We start from the raw sequence: 24,305 nt of genomic DNA on the forward strand, positions 1-24,305 counted from the left end.
AGAACTTGTTTACATTGGATTTGAAGACTACCATGTTGTATTCAACTGGGAAGTAGGCCAGTGGAACAGTGTTCTACAGGCGAGCAGTTCTGGGAAAAAACTTTGTTCATGGAATCTGCATTTAGATTTAAGCAAAGATAGCGAGGGTGGGGGAAATCGTATATAGTTGTTGTAGCTAGTTGCATGTTTTTGTGAAAGTTTGGCAAGGGGGAACCGTAGATTGGAGTTCAGTCGAGTACTTGCCATGAAAATAATGATGGAGCAGAGACAGGCTTGCAACGTCTCTCCTGTGGGAAAGAGGGTTTGAAGCCGGATTTGAACTCCATCAAGACTGGATAGAGTGCACTGAGCAGCCCCTGATCAGATGTAGCAACAGTACTCCATTTTAGGATGTACCTGGCTCTTATACAACTAGAGGATTGCGTCAGCAGTGAGATACCTACTGGAGCGGCAGAGTGATCCAACCATTTTTCCAGCAATCTTGGCAACAGATTTGACGTACGTGTTCCATTTCAGATAAGAAGTTAAGGTCAGTCCCAGAAGCTGACCAAGACATGTGTGACCCGATGGGGGGGGCTGAGTGATGCCGGGAGAACCTTGCTAGTTGATTAAGAGACAGCCTGTTGTCTGGGTGGCCCCACTGACACGAATTCAGAGAATTTGTACGGTTGAATTCTAATGATGATGATGGTGTTGATGATGTTTTAAAAGAATACATCTGTTTCTTGATAGATAATCAAAATGATCCCCCCCCCTCCGACAAGAATGGATAGCCAAAAAAGTATTTACGCCGGAATGGAAGTCATAAAAATAATTCCTAATCAGAACAGCCGGGCACTTATGTGATCGACAGATCACTGAAAGTTAAAACGCTGCCACTGACTTAACAAAGAACAGTACGGCTGACAGCGAGGCTATAAAAATTATCTGTTGGGAAGAGACCACCACGGGAAGATGTTGAGTGGTAATTGACTATGATAACTTGCTCGTCTTGGCGTGTGGACATTTATTGCCTTACTGACGTAGTAATTTGGTCTGAGATCGTGGCAGGGGGAATGGTGTGGACGACGAGGCTCATTGAAACCTGAAAACTTTTGTTTTCTCTTCAATAATTGTAAAGGTCGTTTTTTTATTATTTTCTTTTCTTTTTCTTCCACGATCGGGCGTACAAAGTTCGGCAAGACATTACTGGACCCCTCCCCCCGAAATAAAAGCACAGCCACTGATTGGTTGATCATCACTCGCGGGCGTATTGGGGGAGGAGGAGTTGCCACCAACCAATATTGATAAAAAAGGTGAAGTAGAGATCGACACACACTTTTTGCCACGCACCTTGGCGGCACACACTTCTCCGAACAGAACACGCACCTCTGTGAACTGATTCTTTCCCGTATACTGACAATAGAAAAGTGAAGTACTTTGTTAAAAACTGCCAGCCCCTGTTTGCAAAATTAGGCCAGTTATGCATATACTATTGTAAAGTTGAAAGCAATAATTATTCTATGTTAAAAAAAGCCAGTTAAGCTTTGACTTTTTTCTTTGTTTGAAAATGCCGTTGTTGAATGCAGTCTATTTTCAGACGGCCAGTTGACAGTTTGGAACAGCGAGCAGACCACGCTGACGGGACGAACTCGACCACTAGATGAGAACACAGGTAACGCCACAGGGATCGGCACCAGTTGCATCTATCACCCAAGCCTATGCACCTGAGCTGCCCTGTAGAGGTTACATATGGAGCTTTCTCAAGACAAGAGCCATTCATTTCAATTGCAGCATAATGGTGGTCAGAGCGATTATGATAAAGGAGAGAAGCTTGGTTTTCAATGTATTAAAATTAACCAGACACCTTTTTTCGCCATTGCACCATGTCCTCAAGATCAAAAGAGAGAGAATCAGAAAGATCTTGGTCATTGCTGCCTTTGAAGTTTTGCCATAGATTGTGATTTCGTCTGCATAAATGTCTATGAATGATCTAGGAATGTGATTTGGGAGATCATTGATGAAGATCAGGAAGAGAGTTGGGCTCAGGATGGAACCTTGAGGGATGCCAGCATTAATACTAGAAGTTTCTGATTTCTGCCCATCAACAACTACACTTTTCTGTTCAATATATGTTGTCTGCACCAAATACAGAGTTGTGTTTTTCTTCCAGACCCTTACTGGTTCACAACATTGGCGATGAGGGATTAAGGAAGTCAAAATTTTGTCATCTACAACAGGTGATACTGGTAATAGTCAGCTAACATATTTCCTAACTTCCGGTGCAGTGCTACCAGAAATTAGTTCCTTTACTTTTCTTTTCACACCTTGTAGGGGAACTGAACAACAATCCTTGGTTCTGCAGAGTTGACTAAATAGGATTCCTAAAAGAAACGTTCTCATTTGAACCCGGAATGTGTCCAATACAACGAAAAGACAGATACGCAAATTGTGGTAACGTTGGGATTAAAAGTGACTGCATATAAGGACGTTTTTGTTTTTGTGTGAGAGAGAGAGCGTAATCACTGTTCGACAATGGAAGCAGTCTATCTGTACAATGTTACCCCTAAGGACGATGTGTTGTTACTGACTGCCCTAGCTAACCTAATTCATCACTATCGCATTCGACTGAAGGGCATCGATGCACCCTCTCCAGGAAAGTCCAAACAGCAGCAGAATAGATACAATGTGGACGATCGTGTCTGGTTGAAAACCCCAATTGGGCGGTGTGTGATCCCTTATACACGCGGACGCGTCACAGAAATGAAAAGCCCACAAAACACTTTGTCGACCAGATGCCCTGCCATATAAGAGATGCATCCCATCATAGCCCACAGGGAACGAAAGTGACAGCAAGCTCTAAACCCAGAGTGTAACGTTGATTAACATTAACAAGATATCTGGCGATTTCTCTGGAGATGATGCGTCTGCACCAAATAACACTTCTCTAGACTAGTCATCCAAGGAGGAAGTATCTTTACCTCAAAAGAGTGCTAGGCGAAGAAGACCAGCTCTGTGTTGTCATCTATGTGATCATCAGATAATGAGGAGGTATAGTGGAACTGAGCAACAATCCGTTGGTTTAGCAGAGTTGACAAAATAGAATTCACAAAAGAATCACTCTCATTCGAACTAGTGTTGGGACGATTAATCGGAATCAGAATCGAAAATGGAAAAAATTGTAACTTTCTGGGATATTGGAATCGGTATTGGAATCGGTATTGGAATCGGTCTTGGAACAATTTGTGTCTGTTTTCTGATGCCAAAACGATTCCTTCAATTATCTTTTCTAATTTGATTTTGGCTGAAGAAAAATTTTAATTGCTCGTAGTAATAAAATGATACGTGTTTATTGATTTTAAACTTCCAGTAAAACTAAAATCTGTATGTCTCTACCCCTTCACAAGTTTTTACGTTTGAGAAAATATATACACATGTAAGATGTGTTTTTACAGTAATCGGGATAAAATACCAATTTTATAGTTAAATATTTAGGGATTTATAAAAAATCAGAATCGAAATCAGTAATTGTATCGGAATCGGGAATTTAGTATGGAATCGGTAATTGTATCGGAATTGGAAAAATAACAGAATCGTCCCATCACTAATTCGAACCTGGGATCCTTCCAGTACAAAGAAAAGAGAGATATGCAAATTATGGTACCGTCGGGATTAAAAGTGACTGCATATGAGGACTTTTTTTTGCGAGAAGGACAGACCATAATCTCGATGACGCGATCGAACGTAATTGTGATTTTGTGAAGAAAAAGAAGAAGAATACGACTGTTGGCTGCTGGGCGACGAAAGACGAGCGAGAAAGAGTTCTGACCCCCATTTTTTTTTGCCTTCATGCCTATAACTCCCTGCGCCTCTACTTTTTTTATACGTTCATTCCGATCTTTATTTTTTATTTAGTAATCATTAAAAAGTCGTTTCGGTCATATTTTAATAAAGAATTATTGAAAGTAGTTTTTTTTAAAAGAATTATTGAAAACACTTTTTGCACTTTTTTATAAGGAATTATTGAAACTTTTTTTAAATCTTTTAAAACTATTTTGCTAATATTATGTTTTGGATACGTTTTTTTTTAAGATGTTTGAAATTTTTTTTTATTTCAATATTTTCATTTTATAATTTCATAAGCATATGTATTATATATATTCAAACAAAAAACTTTTATTTTTAAAATTAGGAACTTTTATTTTTATAATTTCACAAACATATTTCTTATAGAATTTCAAATTATATAAAAAAAAATTATTTTTTTAAATTTCGTTATTAAACGTGCAAATAAACGTTGTATTATTTAAGCCTGTATAATTTGGTAAATATTTATTGTTAACTTTTCAATATTGTCGTTTTCTTATATTTTACTTAAATACATCGCTTCACAATAGAAATACTAAGGAACAATTAAAGTGAAGGAATGGAATTTTTTTATTACCGCTTTTAGTAGCGCTATGCCGGAAATTAGGAAGTTCATTAGCTGACTATAACAAGGATACTCATCTAGTCTTTAATACTTTTAAAGCCATTGAAAAACGAATCTAGTAATTATTTATTAAAAACCATTCATTAACGCATGCCTTCCTGTTCCATCTACGTGGTGATTCAAATGATTATGTAAATGGTGATAAAATTATGATTAAAATAATAGTTCAAAAATTGATTCAAATAATGATTCAAATAATAATTCAAATAATGATTCAAATAACAGGTCAAATAATGATTCAAATAATGATTGAAATAATAATTAAAATTATTATTCAAATAACGATTCAAATAATAATTCAAATAATAATTAAAATTATTATTCAAGTAATGATTCAATAATGATTGAAAAAATAATTCAAATAATGATTCAAATAATAATTCAAATCATTGTTTAAATAATGATTCGAATTATGACTCAAATGATGATTCAAAGAATGATTCAAAGAATGATTCAAATATAAATTCAAATAATAATACAAAAAATAATTCAAATGATGATGCAAATAATAATCAAACAATAATTAAATTAAAATACCGATTCAAATAAAAATCAAATGGTGATTCGAAAAATGATTAAAATAATAATTCAAATGATGATTCCAATATTAATTCAAATGATAACTTTAATGATTCAAATGATGATTCAAACAATTATTCAAGTAATAATTCAAATGATGATCCAAAAATGATTAAAAAAAGTTAGATAATGACTCAAATAATTCAAATAATTATTTAAATGGTGATTCAAATATTGATTAAAATGTTGATTCATATAATGATTCAAATAATGATTCAAATAATGATTCAAATCATAATTCAAATAATGATTTAACTGATGATTCAAATAATAATTACAATAATGATTCAAATAGTAATTACAATTAATAATTAAAATAATGATTACAATTAATAATTGAAATAATGATTCAAAAAATTATTCAAAGAAGTTAGATGATGATTCAAATATTATTATAATAATAATGATTCAAAGAAAAATTACAATTATGATGCAAATAATGATTCAAATAATAATTCAATTAAAAAAACGATTAAAAAAATCAAATGGTGATTCCAAAAATGATTCAAATAATGGTTCAAATGATGATTCAAATAATGATTCAAATAATTATTCAAATGATTATTCAAATAATGATTCAAATAATGATTCAAATAATAATTGAAATAATAATTCAAATGGTGATTGAAATAATAATTTAAATGATGATTGAAATAATAATTCAAATGATGATTGAAATAATAATTCAAATGATGATTGAAATAATAATTCAAATGATGATTAAAATAATAATTTAATGATGATTCAAATAATATTTCAAATAATGATTCAAATAATAATGATGATTCAAATAATAATTCAAATGATGATTCAAATAATAATTCAAATAATAATGATGATTCAAATAATAATGATGATTCAAATAATAATTCAAATAATAATTCAAATGATGATTAAAATAATAATTCAAGTGAGTATTAAAATGATAATTATAATAATAATTCAAATAATGATTCATAAAATAATACTGATCTAAATAATGATTAAAATGATGATTCAAAATAATAATTAAAATTATAATTCTAAAAATAATTCAAATAATGATTAAAATAATGATTTAAAAATTTATAAATGATTATTCAAATGTTGATTCAAACAATGATTCAAATGGTGATTCGAATAATGATTCAAATACCAATTCAAATAATGATTCAACATATGATTCAAATAATAATTACAATAATTATTCAAATGATGATTCAAATAATACAAATAATAATACAAATAATGATTCAAATAAAAATTCAAAAGATGACTGAAACAATAATTCAAATGATGATTCAAGTGATGATTTAAATAATAATTTAAGTAATGTTGAAATAATAATTCAAATAATGATTCAAATTATTATTCAAATGTTGATTCAGATAATGATTTAAATAATAATTCAAATAATTCAAATAATGATTCAAATGATAATTCAAATAATAATTCAAATGATTCAAATGATAATTCAAATAATAATTCAAATGATAATTCAAATAATAATTCAAATAAGGATTAAATTAAAGATTAAAATAATAATTCAAATGATTATTGAAATAATAATTCAAATGATGATTGTAAATAATAATTCAAATAATGATTCAAATAAAAATGACGATTCAAATGATGATTCAAATGATGATTAAAATAATAATTCAAATGATGATGGAAATGATAATTCAAGTGATGATTAAAAAAATAATAAAATTGAATATTCAAGTGATGATTCAAATGATGATTAAAATAATGATTAAAAATTTTCAACTAATAATTCAAATAATTATTCAAATATTGATTCAAATAATGATTAACATAATAATTCAAATAATGATTCAACATATGATTCAAATAATAATTACAATAATGATTAAAATGATGATTCAATTAATAATAAAAATAATGATTCAAATAAACATTAAAAAAATGATTGAAACAATAATTCAAATGATGATTCAAGTAATGATTTAAATAATGATTCAAATAATAAATCAAATAATGATTTAAATAATAATTCAAATAATGATTCAAATAATTATTCAAATGTTGATTCAAATAATGATTTAAATAACGATTTGAATGATTCAAATAATGGTCCGAATAATGATTCAAATGATGATTCAAATAATAATTCAAATAAAGATTCAAATGATGATTCAAATAATGATTGAAATAATGATTGAAATAATCATTCAAAGATAATTCAAATGATGATTACAATAATGATTTAAATGATGATTCAAATAATAATTCAAATAATAATTCGAAGATAATCCAAATGATGATTAAAATAATAATTCAAATGATGATTAAAATAAAGGGTACTAGTGCAACATTTGATCCATGCTGAAATAACAACGTTATTTAAAAAGCTATTCTTAACATGGGGAGGGGCGGGTTGTACCTATTCTGTACTTTAACCTTACAATTGAATAAAAAAACGTATCATAAAACTTGAATTAAACTTGGAAATACGATTAAAAAAATAGCGCGGATCAGTAAGTGTATTAGCACCAAATAAAGATTCAATAAATAATTCAAATGGTGATTGAAATAATAATTCAAATAAAAATTTTAATAATGATTCAATACATAATTCAAATAATGATTCAAATTATAATTCAAATAATAATTCAAATAATAATTAAAATGATGATTCCAATAATAATTAAAATAATGATACCAATAATGATTTAAATAATAATTCAATTAATGATTCAAATAATGAATTAAGTGATGATTCAAATAATAATTCAAATAATAATTTAAATGATGATTCAAATCATAATTCAAATAATGATTCAAATGTTTCTAATGATGATTCAAATAATGATTCAAATAATTCAAATGATGATTAAACTGATGTTGTAAAATTATGAATGATAATACTAATGATGGTTCTAACGATGTTTCAAATCGTGATGCAAATGATGAAGCAAATGATGATACAAATAAAGATGCAAATTATGATTCAAATGATGAAGCAAATCATGATTCAAATCATGATTCAAATGATGATTCAAATGATGATGCAAATGTTGACGTCCTTACTGTAGAGCGAATCTATTTACAAAAAAATTCTCTGCTCATATTTATGACGTTATGTCTGCGCATTTGTGTCGTTGACTTTGTGTCTCACAATCTGGATTTTTAGCCATCAGTTTACAATCTTTGAGAGGAAAAAGATGTGCCGATGCAAGACCTTTTTTGGGCCACCCTTTACAGCACTGGTTATATCTAAATAATTCAATTACATCATCTTGTTGGGGCTGCAGTTGAATAAGGCATATATTGTTTGTCTAGTTCCGAAGTTAGTGACTGCTTCTGGAATACATTCAGCAGCATCATTAAAACAGGAATTAAGTGTGTGGCAACCACAAGGAGAGAATATAACAGTATGGAAACTGTGCTTTTATTTTTGCTTGTACATAATGTTATTAACCTGACATTCTTGCTGCATTGTCATGACCTTGTGCCTTACAATCAACAAGTGAAATAGCATGGATTTCTAATATTTCACAAATTATTTGAGCAATTTTAGATCCTGTTTTGTCACTACAGTCTACAAATTTCAGAAATCGTTCCACAATTTTTTCATCAACTGATGGAATGGCAGACATCTTGTTTTATACAACTACTGTGCCTTGTATCTAATAATGTATGACATTCATTATTGCGACACTTGGAATTTCCTTTTAGCTTCAAAGCATCAATAAAAAAATTCATGCACAATTGCCCATTTCAATTTTGAACTTTGATATTCATGGGCTCCCAAGACTCTTATTAGGGCCCTGGTGCAATGCGCCAGCTACACTCACATCTTGTGGGACTTGCATTTGTTGACCACCTGTCCGAAACCGTCCCTGCTATAGCGTATAACAGCCAATATATGCACAAAAAAATCTTACTGCGATGATAAATGCTGGCACATACCCAGTTCAAAGCGCCTGCATTTGCAAGTGTTTTAAGGCGTATGATCAGAAGGAGGATCATATGTTTATTCACAATTTGCATGTGAGGAGAATGACCTGCTTAAAGACGGAGTACAGCAACAGTGAGAGTGAAAACAATTGCAGTTAGAAACAAGCGTACATGCGGAAAAACAGTAAGAGTGAACCTGCTGCTAGTAAACTGTTAAAAGTGGAGTTATTAGGCGAAATGAAGAAATCTAGATCAGATAAGAGAAATGCCTGCCAAACCAGACTTACTTCGAATATTTAACACTTCTTATTTCTACATGCGAGGTGCCTTCAAAAAGTTTCCAGACGTTTTTGTATAGGCATTTGTATTAATAGTATACACATGAAACTCTAGTCCCATTTGAAGCAATCTCCTCTGGCTGCAATACATTTATTGGACCACTCAAATAACTTCTAACCCTACCCCTTGTGTGAAACTTATTGAAGGCACTTCATATATTCAACATTTTTCCAACCCTAAGTGGGTAACAATTCATACCTGGATAGCGTGGGATGAGATATAGTTGTGGACGAGATTCTGCTTGTGGATGTACATAAGAGCCTCGCAGACTTGGCACAGGATGCAAGCAATCCTTTTGGGCGCGTAGATTTTTTTCTTCACGTGCAGTGACAGAAACAGAGAACTAACAGCAATGTGTTCATAAACGAGGCCGATGCTGTCAAGCCGGGTGGTGTTGAAGACCGCCATCAGGTACAAGAGACCTGGATGACGCAGGCGACGCATGTTGCAGCATTCGTTGATGAGGAGGTCAGCGCCGGTTGGGTTGTGAATGTGTCGCAGTCTTCGGACTGTCACTGCGCTCTGCATGAAAAATTAAAAAGAAAAACATACATTTCAATGTACCCCTTGCATTAAAATGGACTTGTAGCGACCGCTACATACGGCCGGAACAAATCTTCGGCAGAGACATTTTCATAGCAAAAGGCAGACGTTAAAATCCCTTGTATGGACTTAACGCGCGCTACAGACAAAATCAAACCAGTTTTTCTCTTCAACACTCATCATGGGAAATCACCTTAGCGAACGGGAATTTAAATGTAATTTTTGATAATGTTATTTCGAACTACTATTTTCATGGCGCTTACATGGTTTAATGATTTTCTTTTCCCCTCAAAAAATAACCACGTGTGTCCCTCTGCTAATAAAAATCAGTTATCTTTAACTTCATGCCTTTTTCACGAGACTAACTAGCTAAGCCTGCCCAATGAACATTCGTTGCAAAAACAAAACAAAACAAAAAAAAAAAAAACTAACGTTGGAACGATTTGAATTAATGTTACTTAAATACATAAATAAATGTTGTTTCATTTCAATGCAGCGGTCTCGGGTTCTTTGTTAAGTGTTGTAGTTTTTCTGAAGTTATTCAATTTTTTATTTTCTATGTATGTGAGGATGTGATTTGGTGGAAGCCTTCTGTAAATCGGAGAAAAGAGGGTTGCCTTTTTTCTGTTGTTCTTGGATTTCGGGCCGGGATCAAAGTGTAAAATCTGTTCCGGCAGATACTGCAAGCAAAGACCATATGTGGGGGTAACCCCACATATAAGACCTTGGTTAATGAAAGGGCAACCCTTCATACCAATTGTCACTATCCAGCTCCCCTACTCTCCGGGGAGTTGGTCCACATTTCCCCTTCACTCCTCACTTTAAAAATCGGCCTTGTGCCTAATTTGCTCGGTGGGGGAGCAAATAAACACACTGTGGTTCTTGGCCTTCGGGCCGGGATCAAAGTGTAGTATCTGTTCTGCAGATGCTGCACATAAGTTAAATGGTCCTTGGTCAATGTAGAGGAAACCCTTCATACTGAGACAATTACTATTTTTTTGGATACTGCCAGAGTTCCCCCTTTTTACCCTTGTTTTAGGGGAGCTGGTTTAACCCCACATTAAAAAACGACCTTGTGTCTAATTTGCTTTCGTGGGGAAGCAAATAAATACAGTAAATCGGAGATCTCGTTAGATTTATCTTTAACGGTCCCACGGACACTCCACTACTTTCGACTTCTAGAAATTCCTGCACCTGCAATCTCGGTCCCCAAACTTGGTAGATTCCGATTATGAATTGGTGAACACCGACTCTCAATCTTACAAAATAGTGACTCAAGGCACAGAGTCTTATAGATTCAACATTAAAAAACAAAACAAAAATATATTTTTTTTTAATTATAAAAGACAAAGATAATACAATAAAAACAAATAAAAAATAAAACAAAAAAAAACAAAAACAAATAAACTAAAAGAAAAACAAAAACAAATAAAAGCAAAACAACCAAAATAAAACAAACAAAAAGCAAAAATAAATAAAACCAAAAACAACAAAAATAAAATAAATGAAAAACAAAACAAAAAATAACAAAAATAAAAACAACAAAAATAAATAAAAGCAAAAATAAAAATCAAAAACAAATAAAAAGCAACAAATCAACAACAAAAACAAATAAAAATAACAAATAAAAACAAATAAAAACAAAAACAAATAAAAACAAAAACAAATAAAAACAAAGAACAAAAAATAAAAATAAAAAGTGAACCAAAAATGTTAGTTTCGATAATTTTGAGCTGAGAATTTGGATTATTTGAATTATTCGGGCTTTGTTTTTATTTGAACACTATTTTGGTCGATATAACCGCCGACCTTCCTCAAATGCACCCTTTTGATCTTCTGAATCTCCATGTCGAATTCGAAAACCTATGCGGAATTTCGAATTAAACATTTTATTTAATAAACGGAGATAGATTGTTCTAGTTAAAATAAATACTAAACTAGCTGTCCCGATCCAGCGTTTACCAAGAGTATTTGTATTTGCGGTATTATTTCACAACAAAATATTATTTTTAAGTTTAGCAGACGTTTTCGAAAAATTATGTTTGAAACTGTTTTTTTTTTTTTTACTCTTAGGAGGCATCATTTCATTAGAGTCTTTCTTTATAAAAATGATTTGTGTAAACAACATCACTAAAGTCAGTTTAAAGCAAACGCCGGCAGTATTAAGAGATTAATAATAGGTTGAGAATGAAATTCTTGCAGAATTTTTAATTTTGATTTCAAATGATGTATTTTCAAATAAGTTTTCGTCATAATACCTTTCCTTATATATATTTTAAAGAGCGTTCTTCGCCCTATCTAATCATTTAAATTGCAATCGTTTTAAAACAATTATGTCTTCTTTTCAGAACGTTGAATACAAGATAGAAAAAGTAGATTCGCACAATTTTCTTATTTCAATTCAAACTAGGCCGAAAAGCTGCTGAAATAGCTCGCGCTATCAACGAAGCGTTTAGTCCAGGAACCACTACTGAATACACAGCACAATGTTTTTTTTTTTTTTTTTTTTTAATTTCATGGCGGGAATGAGAGTCTTAGCGTAGTGGTCGGCGGGAATGAGAGTCTAGCGTAGTGGTCAGCGATCGGATGTTGACTACGATCAATTAAGAGTCTTAGTCGAAGCCAGTCCACGCACAACTGTTCGAGAACTTGCTTCTGAATTAGACGTAACGTATACAACGTTTTCCAACTACTTGATAGAGATTGGAAAGACAACCCCTCCCCCCCCCCAAAAAAAACTTGATAAATGGGTGCACATCTTCCCTTCTTTTACGCAACAAAAACAACCCGTTTCTCGACCTGGTTGTGACTTGCGATAAAAAGTGGGTTCTTTACGACAACCGGCGACAATCAGTTCAATGGTTAGACGCCGACGAAGCTCCACGACACTTCTAGAAGCCAAAGTTGCACCAAAAGAAGGTCATGCTGACTGTTTATTAGTGGGCGACTGTCTCATACATTAGTTTTTTGAGTGCAGGCGAAACCATTATGGCGGCGAAGTAGTAAGTACTGTCAATAAATGGATGAAATACATTAGAAACTTCGATAACAACATCCAGCATTAGTCAACAGAAAATACCTAATTAGATCTTTTCTGTTGGCTAATGCTTGTTGTTGTTATCGACGTCTCTGATTCATTTCCACGACAATGCCCGACCGCAGCATTGCTAAACCGACCCTGCAGAAGTTGAACGAATTGGGCTTTGAAACTCTGCCTCATCCGCCATATCCCCCAGACCTCTCACCTACAGACTAACATTTTTTCAAGCGTCTCGACAACTTTCTGCATGAGAAATGCCTCAAAAACCTAAGCGATATTAAAAACGTCTTCATCGACTTCATTGCTTCTAGACTGCAAGATTTTTATGTTACTGGCATAAATACACGTGTTTTGCGTTGGCAAAAGTGTGTTGATTCTGATAGTGCTTATTTCGATCAATAATTTTTTTTGCGTCAAGATTTGTTCATCTGAATTTAAAAGTTAAAAATCGCAAGAACTTTCTTGACAAGCTAATATATGGTTGTGTAGTGTCGTGTTAAATGAAAAATTATATCTTTGTTAAGAAAATATGAATTAAATTCTTATAAATTTTAAATCTACAAAAAATCTTTTAAAGATTGTATTTCATTTTAGACATTGCAAGAATTCCCGGGCGTCTCTTAGGTTCAAATTTCCGCAAATTACGTAGAAAACGGAAAGCAAAATTTAAATTTAAGAAATTATTTAATAGTGTAATTTTAACTATGAACAAAATCAGAGCAAAAATAAATACGTACCGACTGAGGTTCAAATTAAAAACCTCTTCACACGGAAATCTAAGATTAACGCGTCAAGTTTAGAAACTTCAATTATTTTTAACATATAAATCAAACATCTGTTGTAATTAGTTTTGGTCCCCCGACAAAAGGGGGTGGACCTGTAAATTCACCCTTGTCCGTTCGTCTGTCCGCATTTTTTTCAATAGCTACGCCTTGGAATTTTTTGAAAATTTTCACAAACATTAAACATGATATGAGCAAAAAAGTAACAGAACGGATTTTCCTGGAAAACTCCAGATGCCCCCCCCCCCCGCCTAGGGATGCCTTTCGGGTTAAAATGGCTAAAATTAACACTAAACACTAAAAAATTGATGCTTTGGATTTTTCTAAAATTTTCTGAAAAGTTGTAACTAACTGATTTCTATATAATTTTGTTTGTCTATACTTCGCGATAACCATTGGGTGTGACCCAGGGGCTCTTTTAGGGCTAATAAAAACACCCCACTTTTGGGACTATTTTACCATATTTGCCCAAAATATTCTATGTCTAATTAGCAGTTTGCATGGCGCTGAACTCAAATTTGAATATGTTAAGGCCTTGGGGACTTTTTGGGCTAAATGGGGGGGGGGGGCAAATGATGGACTTAGTCATTTCTTGTTTTGCATGGTGTTGAACTCAAATTTAACATATGTTAAGGCCTAAAACTGCAGTTTGTTCATTTTCACTAGGATTTGACATCCCCTGGGGACTTTTAGGGCTGAATATGTGTGTGTGTGTGGGGGGGGGATTCTGAACTTAGTTATTTTTTTATTCCTCGTTCACTGTGCACTCATGGTGGACCATGCATGCTTCACTTGTTTTTCCTTCTTTTGCTAGAGAGGAAAATACATTATGTGTGGGAGAGAAATAGCTTGAAAATGTAGAAATCTAATATATAAATGGCTATATGTCTGTCTGTCTGTCGGTCTGTTTGTCTGTCGGCTTGTCTTCATATTTTCAAACTCTATCTCCTCCGAAACTAAAAGTTGCAGAGTGGCACTAGTGGCATCAAATGGTTGGATTTTTTACGGGCTGGTCTTTTATGGGTCTTTAACCGGTTAAAATTGCTTTTAAAGGGCCCAAAAATGGGTAAAAATTGCAAAAAGCGTTTGTCATTTTGCACATTCATCTAATTTTATTTTTTAATTTTTAAACTGTTTATATGCGTGCCACATTGGTAGAGTGGTTACGTCACCACTTTTAATGCTGCAGTTTCGGTTTCGATTTTAGCTGATGGCACCTAAATACTTTTCTTTTTTTTTACTTTTGAAATCTCGACTATAATAATATATACGAAATCTGGACAATTAAAATATCATATTTTTAGCCTATTTTACCCCCCCCCCCGCTAGTAATAACAATAATAAGAAGAATAAGAATAAAGAAGAAGAAGAAGAAGAAGAAGAAGAAGAAGCCCTAATATATGCCGCATAGGAGTAAACGCTCAGGACAAATTATGTGAAGTATCACACAGATGAAACGGCTGAATGTCCCCCAAGTCGACCGCCTAGACAGAAAGATGAGAATGTACAACACCTCGTCAGTAGTTGTGAGAAGTTAGCTCAAAAGGAGTACAAGAGGCGGCGTGACAATATTGCGAGAAAAGTCCATTGGGATATATGCGAGAAAAGAGGGTTGGAATGCAGTTAAAAATGGTACAGTATGTTCCTGAATGGGGTGGTGGAAAGTGATAATGTGAAATTATTGTGGATATGGATATACAATGTGATTGAAGCAAGAGACCAGATTTAGTCTTGCTGGAAAAAAATGAACACAAGGCAATAATCATCGGTATAGCAATGTGATAGCTGATGTGAATGTGGAGGAAAAAGAAAAGGAAGTCAAAAAGTGCCAAGATTTGAAAAGGGAGATTAAAAAGATGGTGGAAGTTGAAGAAGGTAGAAGTTGTACTTATTGCGATGGGAGATCTGGGGAGTGTGACAAAAGGGTTTGACAAGTGAATTGGAGAAAATTGGGATCCATCGCCATGTTGGAGTACTTCAGAAGACTGACTTGTTGGGAGCCACCATTTTGCGGAAACTGCTAAAAGACCGAGAAAAGAAACTGATAGCTTATGGTCGTTTGTTATGATCCGCCTAACAGCAAAGAATTGACAACAACAACAGCTAGACACAAAATGTGACAATATAAATTCTGATTTCGTTTATAAACGTCTCTCTAGAAAGGGATGGGATTCATTTCCAGAGGATTTCCCTCAATCCCGGCTTCAAACCAGGCGCTTCAAAGATCAAGGGTTTTTCTAATAATGTTAGTGGTACCTACAACAGCAGAAGTCTGAAGGCTGCCTAAAACATCGGGGATTTGTAGCTTTTTCAATTGTCCTTCCAGACGGTTTGATACTACTCGTAGTGTACCAACTATGACCGGGATTATTTGTGTTTTAACCCGTGTATACGCCTTATCTCCAAGACCAATGGAGCATAATTGCTCCACATCTCATTCTCCCTCACATTCCTGTCCCAGGGTACTGAAAAGTCTACAATAAATAATAAATAATAATAATAATAGTCTAAAATTTTTATTGTATGTAGCAACATATAAATCAACCATCTGTTGTATCTATTTTTCTTCTTTTGTTTGAGAGAAAATTACGTCATGGGTGGGGGAAATAGCTTAAAAATGTATTGACATATGTAGAAATAATAATAATAATAATAATAATAATAATAATAATAATAATCGTGGCCTTCTCCCCAAGCAACAGAAAGGATGCCAGGAAGGAAAGAGAGAAATACATGATCTGCTATACATAGATCAAAAGATCCTAACGGAGGTAAAAAGAAGGAGAAAGAATTTAGCCATGGCATGGATCGACTACAAAAAGGCGTATGACAGGATCCTGCAAACATGGATAATACAGGGTATCCCAATAAAATGTATACACTCTTTAAATGGCTACAAACCCAACATTTATTATCAGAAAAAAAGTTCCATACATCAAAATACTGTGAACAAATATAGAAACCAGCTAATTATCGAAAGTGTTCAAATTATTGGTCATTGTGGTCCATGAACAGCTGACAACGCTCACAGATTGGATCGAAAACGTTCCTAATAAGTTTAATTGGTATATTGACACATCTTCTTTCAATGGTTGCTTTCAAGAGTGAAACCGAATATTAGAGTAGAGTCAAGGAGGAAGGAAAAAATGTGCAGTGAGCACTGACCAGACTGCCGCTGGACACGTGTGAAGAGAACTAGGACTCTGGGAAGGTTTATTGCCACTCAAATTCCAATGAAGACCAATGACCGCTGCTAATGAGGCAACCATGGTAAGTGACTGTTGCGATAATGCAAAGTCATCTGTAAATATTATCGAAAGAGGTGGAGAGTACTGGAAACTTGGGGCGACTTGTTGTCATTCAGCCTCCATGGAACACCACAGGCTGTTTTTAAAGAGAGATCTTTGATGACCTGTGTGAAAGCTTCTTCTGAGCCAACAATAATAGCGAAACAGTTGAACACCCCGAGAATCAAGTACACTATCACCGTACTCCAGAAGTCAGTTCTGTTTGGCACAGTGAACATCCTGTGCCAGGTGCTTTTAATCTAATTGACTCTTTGACTATGCTCACTAGCTTCAGTAAAAATAAAACGGTGTAAAACATAACAACACTGTGAATTTAACACGAACATAATAATAATAATAATAATAAAATAATAATAATAATAATAATAATAATAATGGTGAATGTGAAGACTAACGCACACAAACCACACGCGTAGACCAGACAAACTGCTACAGAGACAAAACATGAAGCGTTACATGGAACCAAAAATATTGAAGCTGCATATCTATAAGTTCTCTACCCCCCCATCCCCCATTAACACACCACTGCCTCCCGCCCCCCCAAAGACTGAAACCAAATAGCCAAGTAGTTAAGGAAGAAGGAAAGACCGAGGAGTGAGCACTGACTAAACCTCCACTGTATAGGTGAAAAGAAAACTGGGACCTAGGGGAGGCTTATTACCACTCAAATTCTAGTAAATCAATGGCAAACAGCTGTTGCGATAATGCAAATTTATTTGCAAATGGTATCGAAACAGGTGGAGAGTATGAGAAAATCTGGGGAGACTTGTTGTCACTCAGCTTCCAGAGAACACCCCACGCTGTATTTAATGAGATCTTTGATAACCTGTGTGAAAGCTCCTGTGAACCCATGATAATAATAATAATCTATATATTAATACGATAGCGTGTGTGTTATTTTGTGTGTCACACTTTCTGGCAAATTTGCTTGGTTGAAATTTAATTCTGGAATAGACATTTAATTACAGAATACACATTTACGAACGCTCTAGGTTCTATTTGATTAGCGTGTTCTTATAGCAATATTTGTTTTTAATTCTATAAAATTTTGGGTTCATATCTTTCAAAAGTTGTTAAGAAATAATTGATTTTAAGTTATTCCGTAATAAAATCGATAACAAATCTCTCTGCCGGCAGAGACAAAAAATTGAGCAATTGTTTTATTTTTTTTCATTGTTTATAGAGAGAGAGAGAGAGAGAGAGAGAGAGAGAGAGAGAGAGAGAGCGGCTGATGTTTTCGTTAATATATTATTACTCCTACTACAACGTTATGAAACCTCAACTTTCATAAAACTCCTTGATATTACAAACCAAAAAAGCGACACATTATTAGCGAAACAAAACCTGTTTTGTACATAACATATTTTTATAAAAACATTAACTCTCTCTCTCTCTCTCTCATATATATATATATATATATATATATATATATATATATATATATATAATGACGGTTCATTTTTCTAAATAAATTATTTTTATTACAACATTGTTTTAACGAACACTATATTTGTTTTTAATTCTATAAAATTTAGGGTTTTAAGTTGTTAAGAAATAATTGATTTTAAGTTATTCCGTAATAAAAAACGATAACAAATTTCTCGGCCGGCGGTTATTGAGCAGTTATTTGTTATTTTTCTTCATTTGTTTATTGAGAGTGAGAGAGAGTGTGTGTGAGAGAGAGAAAGAGAGAGAGAGAGAGAGAGAGAGAGAGAGAGAGAGAGAGAGAGGTTTTAATTCTTTATAAGTTTTGGTTTCGGTTGCGACTATAGCTGATGACACTTAACTCATTTATGTTTTTTTTTTTTTTTACAAATAATGTTATCAAGAATTCTTCAAAAGTTTTGGTTTCGGTTATGGCTGAAGGAACTCAAATTGTATATATATATATATATATATATATATATATATATATATATATATATATATATATATATATTCATAAGTTTTTTTTATTTCGATTCAAGCTAATACACCCAAGTAATATGGATATATTTTTGTTTATTTTTGAAATCGCAACTTCATAACATATAAAAATCGATAGAACTATCTATAATAATATATACGAAATCTGCAAGAATTAAAATATCATATTTAAACGTACTTTACAACCGGGCTTTACCGGGCGTTCGTGCTAGCTTAGATAAATACTTTTGCAGTTTAACCAAAAAGTTAAAATAATATCAGAGCGTCTCCATTTACACTGAACATTAGCGAAAGAAGCATTGTTAACTCACATCTGTGTTTGTGTATAGCGAACAATTGTACTATAATTAAAGAGCGAAGAGAATTCATCGTATGAAAACATATGTGCGCTTTTCTCTCTATATATTTATGCCTCACACTGTTTCTCTTGTATCCAAAATCATCAGAAAACAACCGAAAAATGTAATCCCAGAAAAGTAAGGACATTATTATGTTATTTACAACTAGCAGAGAGACCCGACGATTGAATGATGATCAACGAATGTTTCACGCGCCCATATTTTTATTGCCATCGACATCAGTGAAATCGTCCATTTTTCAATTAAATCGATTGATTGTCTGCTCTAGTTTGGGACACATCGCAGTGAACCAGAAAGAAACTTCGCATGCCTCCTCGCAGTGAATTAGTAGTCTGCATTGCACTGTAGAGAATCTATTGCTGATTTTATAAAATTGTTTTTATATATAATGGCTTGAATTAAAGTTTAAAATGCTAAAGTCAAGTATCATGCTTCAATTGTGATCTAAACAGAAGCATTCATTTCGAACGCGCCCCTGATATATCAAAGAACCTACTGTTGATTTTATATGCCTGACTTTACTAACTGTGCGGTTATAATGGCTTGAATATAAGGTTAAAATGAAAATATCAAGTATCATGGTGCAGTTGTGCTTTAAACAGAAACATTCATTTCGAACGCGCCCCTGTCATATCAAAGAACCTACTGTTGATTTTATATGTTGAGCCTTTTGGCTTGTGTGGAAATAAAACTTCTCAAATGCACTTGTGATATTAGGCTATATAAAAGTGTTAACTTTAGTCAAAATCGCCTGTTCCTTCTTTCATCGGATTATTTCGATTATCGATACTTATTGAAGACATTCCGATAAAAAAAAAAAAAAAAACGATCTAAGAACACTGCTACACACGTAAAGTACCTTCGTGTGAAATTTCATAAAAATCGGCTCAGCCGTTTTCGAGTCCATGGGGAACGAACTCACACACACACACACACATAAATCTTCTTTTTATATAATAGCGATAACTAATTAAAAAAAAACAAAAAAACCGAGCGATTACATTGGATATTCATATTTGTTTATTATCCAATGAAAATTAACGTCACATTTCTGTAAGTATCTGTTACCAAAAGAATTAATGGGTTGCATAAGATAGTTTTTTGCTATTAAAATGAATTTCTATGAATATTATTAAAGCCAGTGTAAAGCTAAGGATGACTAAACGGGCTAATATCGGCATCTGTTACGTTATTAAAGTATTACTTCAATGGGTATCTGTAGTGTTTGTAAATGGCAGAGCGAACTCATGCTACAAAAATGTTAGAGGGATGTGCAATAAGTAATGCCCCTGACCCACTTCCAGTTGTCTGATCTAGCTGAAATTTTGCATGTGCAATGATTTATATCTCTACGGGTTATGTGGCAAATTACAGCACTGAACTAATTGTGGTTTCTGCTTTGCAGGTGTTTGAACTGAGTCGGGTGTGAAATGGAGTCTGTTGAATGTCGAGTAGTGATCCGGTTTTTGTATTTGAAAGGATGCACACTACAGGAGACTTTTGATGAAGTGAAAGAAACTTATGGTGATAATGACCCATCATATGACCTTGTAAAACGCTGGCATCGTGAATTCAAACATGGCCAGAAGTCTGTGGAAACAGCTCCCAGACCTGGTCGCCCCCCCCCTTCTGCCATTGATGAGGCATCTGTCCGTCAAGTTGAGGCTGCCATTTTGGAAGATCAGCGTATTACTATTCACCAAATAGCCCAAGATGTCAAGATTAGTACAGGGTCTCTTGAAACTATCATTCATGACCATTTGCATATGCATAAGGTGTCTGCCAGATGGATTCTCAGGTTGCTCACACCATTCCAGAAGCGAGAACGCGTTGAGTGCTCGAGGATGAATTTGGAGATGTGTCAAGAAGATGAGTCAAAGTTTTTCAAAAGACTGATTACACAGGATGAAACCTGGGTCCATCACTATGATCCAGAGACCAAAGCCCAATCAATGCAGTGGAAGCACTTGGACTCACCACCTCCAATCCCCGATGATTGTGTTACGAATGCCCACAGCCCACTTGGAAATGCTGATCATGTAGTGATAATTGTTGAAATCGCACTAAACTCTAGAGCCAAAACGGAAGAGCCCTTACTCAAAACAACGAGATATTATAAAAAGGCTGACTGGGAAGCCATCAGGGATCTCATCAGAGACGCCCCATGGCGAAATATCTTCTCACTTCCTGCTGAACAGTGCGTACATGAGACCACTGAGTGGTTCGAAACAGCAATTGAAGCACATGTTCCCACGCGGAAGTTTTATAGCAATCCCCACTCTCCCCAATGGTTTACTTCTACTTATGCAGCTGCCATCGCGCAAAGGCAGCATGCATACTACAGATTTAACTGACATAAGTCCAGTTCAAACAGAGTATAAAGAAGCCAGAAAATGTAAGAAAGAAATAGCGACAGCTAAGAGACAATTTACTGAAACCACCAAAAAACGCATCGAAGCACAGAAATTAGGAACCCGTGACTTCTGGAAAATCTACAACAGTGTAGTAAATAATGAGCACTCAACAATTCCCCCACTATCCAACAATTATGAGGTTGTTTGCTCAGCAACTGAGAAGGCTAACATGCTTGCCAGTCGGTTCGCCTCCAACTCCACACTGGACCCTGCAAACCACCCCCTCCCTGACTTTCCTTTGCGGACAGATGCCACACTAGATGATCTGGAAATTACCCCTTCTCAGGTGCATGCCATCATAAAAAATCTTGACACTTCAAAAGCATGTGGACCTGATCTCATCCCGGCTGTGCTATTAAAAAAGTGCTCTGCCGAAGTAGCGCCGGTTCTCTCCAAACTTTACAACAAATGCCTTAATGAATCTTGTTTTCCTGCCTGCTGGAAAACTGCTTCTGTGGTCCAGTTTTCTAGAATTCTGGTGAAAGAACTGACCTAGTAAATTACCGCCCCATTAGCCTCCTCCCACTTTTCACCAAAATATTTGAGTCCATAATTAACCAAGCTCTAGTCCATCACCTCACAGATGCTAAATTTCTGACCGACCAACAATATGGATTTAGGCAAGCCCGTTCCACAGCAGACATCTTAACTAATCTCTGAGCATATATACCATTCACTTAACAAAGCAGGGGGAGGGTAGAGTGGTAGCTCTAGATATATCTAAGGCTTTTGACAGGGTATGGCATGAGGGTCTCCTCAGTAAAATCAGATCATACGGTATCACTGGTAGAATACTTAACATAATTAAATCCTTCTTAGATAAGAGAAAAATCCAGGTAGTCCTCGACGGTCGTACATCTAAACAATATGATATAAATGCGGGGGTGCCCCAGGGTTCTATCCTTGGACCTCTATTGTTCCTGATATTCATAAATTACCTCCCTGACAAAATTGTGAGATGGGTATATATATATGCTGATGACACCACTCTCTATAACCGACATGACAGGAAAACAAATGAACACGTATCTAGAGAAATGGCAAAAACTAGAGGATGACCTCCGATCTGTAGTGGAATGGAGACAAAAATGGATGGTCGCATTCAATGCTGCTTAGACTAAACTTGTTTCCTTCAATAACTACAAGAAACCTTCTCTACCCTCAATAGCAATGGCCAAAGAATCTTTATCTGAAAGCACATCTTTTAAACTCCTCGGCCTAACGTTCACAGGAAACATGAGTTGGAAAAATTACATTGAGTGCATTTCTAGAAAAGCTGCGAAAAAGGTAAGTTCTCTCTACCGTGCTAGAAAGCTACTAACGCTGGAAAGTATCCTGTACCCCTATAAGGCCACCATTTGCCCATGTATGGAGTATTGTTATCATATTTGGGCTGGAGCATCTGCTACTAGTCTCTCACTGCTAGACAAGGTTCAAAAGAGAGTCGCCAACCTAATAGGTCCTGAACTGTCATCTAAGCTTCAGCCTCTGTCCCATCGACGAAATGTTGAATCCCTCTGCCTATTCTACAAGTATTTCAATGATGAATGCTTTGACGAACTGTAAGCAATTATGCCCCCTCGACGTAAGTACCTCCAACAAGCAGCAAAATCCCACCCCTTCACAGTTGAGATCCCTAGATGTAAGAGAGCCTTCTATTCCAGTAGTTTCTTCCCCAGAAACGCTGGACTTTGGAATTCCCTTTCCGCTTTCCCAACTGTACTGACATGCAGAAGTTCAAGTGTAACATGAACTGACATCTTGCTGCCCAACTTCCCACATAGTACCCCTGTAGCTTATGTCCCTGATAGTAGCCCTCTACAACAAAGTGGCAATGTGCCTTGTTTAGGGTGAAATTGCAATAAAAAATAAATAAATAAAAGATTTATAATTTAAATAGAACGTTTGTTTGTGTTCATACGTCATGTCTCTTCACCATCCCGGCATTCTCTGACAGCCTCCTATTTATCTATCTATCCATATATATATATATATATATATATATATATATATATATATATATATATATATATATATATATATATTTATATTACAGTTTTTAAAAGGATAAGTGGAGTCATTAGAATGTGGGAAGATTGATGCAGGGAGAAAAAAAAATAGACACTAAAAATAGTCAAAAGGCTATTCGACTAAAATAAAAAAGAACCTCGAGGTACCAATATATATATATATATATATATATATATATATATATATATATATATATATAGTACTGTTTCGATGTGTCACAGCTCATCAGTGCGGCTAGATTTAGCTACTACCTATAGCCAGGTTTGAAACTCGACCGCCTAACCTACAGCCGGCACTCCTAACCATTACGCTATTTGATTGCTGCTGAGGTGAGCATGTGAATTAACAATCTTCAAACATTGTTCAAACGCCTAAGCTCCATTTGTGTACACAAAGAGCATCGCTTTTTACGCTAGTGGCAGATTGTTCATCACTTCCCAATATGCTCAACCCAAGACATGGAGCATTTATAGTCATCCACATGCAGAACTGTTTCACCGTATCACAGCTCATCAGTGCGGCTAGACTTAGCAACTATGTCAAAGCCAGGTTTGAAACTTTAACGCCTAGGCAACAGTCGGCGCTCTTTAATTAGTTCTCACACTGAGTT

The 24,305-nt window shown here is 34.5% G+C and overlaps 1 protein-coding gene across 1 annotated transcript in view; it reads right to left on the reverse strand.

The window, feature by feature from the left end:
* The window catches only part of LOC145296755 (inactive serine/threonine-protein kinase TEX14-like), a 57,100-nt gene that overhangs the window by 10,173 nt on the left and 22,622 nt on the right, over positions 1-24,305 (reverse strand). Inside the window, exon 3 of the mRNA XM_080142797.1 lies at positions 9,491-9,814. Coding sequence (XP_079998923.1) covers positions 9,491-9,814 — 324 coding nt within the window. The remainder of the gene's footprint in view (positions 1-9,490; positions 9,815-24,305) is intronic.

The sequence above is a fragment of the Euprymna scolopes genome, chromosome 2 (genome assembly GCF_053919585.1).
Source record: "Euprymna scolopes isolate OS-2025 chromosome 2, ASM5391958v1, whole genome shotgun sequence".
Lineage (NCBI taxonomy): Eukaryota > Metazoa > Mollusca > Cephalopoda > Sepiida > Sepiolidae > Euprymna > Euprymna scolopes.